Genomic DNA, 1,365 nt, shown 5'->3' with positions numbered 1-1,365 from the left:
ATTGTGCTATGGGCACCAAGCATTAAATTGTAATTTTTTTTTTCTTTGGCTGGGGCTGGGTTTGAACCCGCCACCTCTGGGATATGGGGCTGGCGCCCTACCCTTTTGAGCCTCAGTCTCAGCCTCAGGTACCGCCCACATTAAATTGTAATTTTAAAAAATGTTTCCTCTACTTACATTTGCAGTTTTAGTAGTACATAGCAGTGTGTTCAGCAGGTAGTAGTTACTTTGTAAATGTAAACCTTTGTGGTGATGGAGTCACAACCTTGGTGAGGAATGTCAAGAGCAGCACAAGGTTGATGAATAATTAAATGTGTTTAAAACAGTGTTGCTCAAAAAATACAGATGTTCCTACCATTTGGCACCACCCCTACTCCACCAGTTTGGAATCAGGCTTTCCTCCAGTGGGTCCTAGATATTGCTATCAGGTTTCCACAGGTGATTCTGATGTTCACTCTGGGTTGAAACCACTGGGCTATATAAATTATAAATTGCCCATTTTTATTTTAAGATGAAAATCGGCTTGATTTTCTCTCTGCTATGCTTTTTCCACGTTTGCAAAGATAAATAAGGTAGGGGGAGGCTTCTCTTGAATGAAAGAGAAATGCAGAATTTTATCATGGTGTAAAATATGTCTCAAGGTGTAAAATTATTATAACTATCCTATTTAGAACTGTAAGACAGAGCTGTTATTCTGTTATTGGTTTGATCATTCAAGTTTCTTTCTTTTTTTTTTTTTTTTTAATGTATGTGCTTCTTTATTAGTTTAAGAGCTGAAATCTTTTTTTTTTTTTTTTGGCAGGGCTGGGTTTGAACCCACCACCTCTGGCATATGGGGCTGGCACCCTACTCCTTGAGCCACAGGTGCTGCCTGATCATTCAAGTTTCTTAAGCACTTTTTAGAACTGTGTGCTAGCCAGTGTTCTAGAACATGGAGCACTGTTTTAGATACTAATTGTAATGCATATAATATGGGACATTTTGTAAATACAAACATCAATTCTTTTAAACTCCTTTACAGTTTTGGTTTTGATTCTTCCAGGTTCTTCAGATAGATCCTGAAGTCACAGATGAAGAAATAAAAAAGAGGTTTCGACAGGTACAGAACTATTTCCCTATTTTAGATGGAGTTTGAACCTTTTGAAACTTTATGAAGCACATAATTCTCCTAGCACTTGCTGTTATGGCTTGATAGAAAACCTTGGGGCCGAGTGGTACCTGTGGCTCAGTGAGTAGGGCACTGGCCCCATATGCTGAAGGTGGTGAGTTCAAACCTGGCCCTAGCCAAACTGCAACAAAAAAATAGCTGGGTGTTGTGGCAGGCGCCTGTAGTCCCAGCTACTTGGGAGGCTGAGGCAAGAGACT

The 1,365-nt window shown here is 39.9% G+C and overlaps 1 protein-coding gene across 1 annotated transcript in view; it reads left to right on the top strand.

The window, feature by feature from the left end:
* Positions 1–1,365, top strand: part of DNAJC8 (DnaJ heat shock protein family (Hsp40) member C8) — a 31,882-nt gene that overhangs the window by 10,495 nt on the left and 20,022 nt on the right. The window contains exon 3 of the mRNA XM_003799834.2: positions 1,043–1,099. Within this exon, the coding sequence (XP_003799882.1) occupies positions 1,043–1,099 (57 nt within the window). The remainder of the gene's footprint in view (positions 1–1,042; positions 1,100–1,365) is intronic.

Source organism: Otolemur garnettii, unplaced genomic scaffold (genome assembly GCF_000181295.1).
Source record: "Otolemur garnettii isolate 467f Iridium unplaced genomic scaffold, OtoGar3 scaffold00156, whole genome shotgun sequence".
Taxonomy (NCBI): Eukaryota; Metazoa; Chordata; class Mammalia; order Primates; family Galagidae; genus Otolemur; species Otolemur garnettii.
The sequence above is the reverse complement of the archived record's forward strand: the minus strand, read 5'-3'. Positions and strand labels throughout refer to the sequence as shown.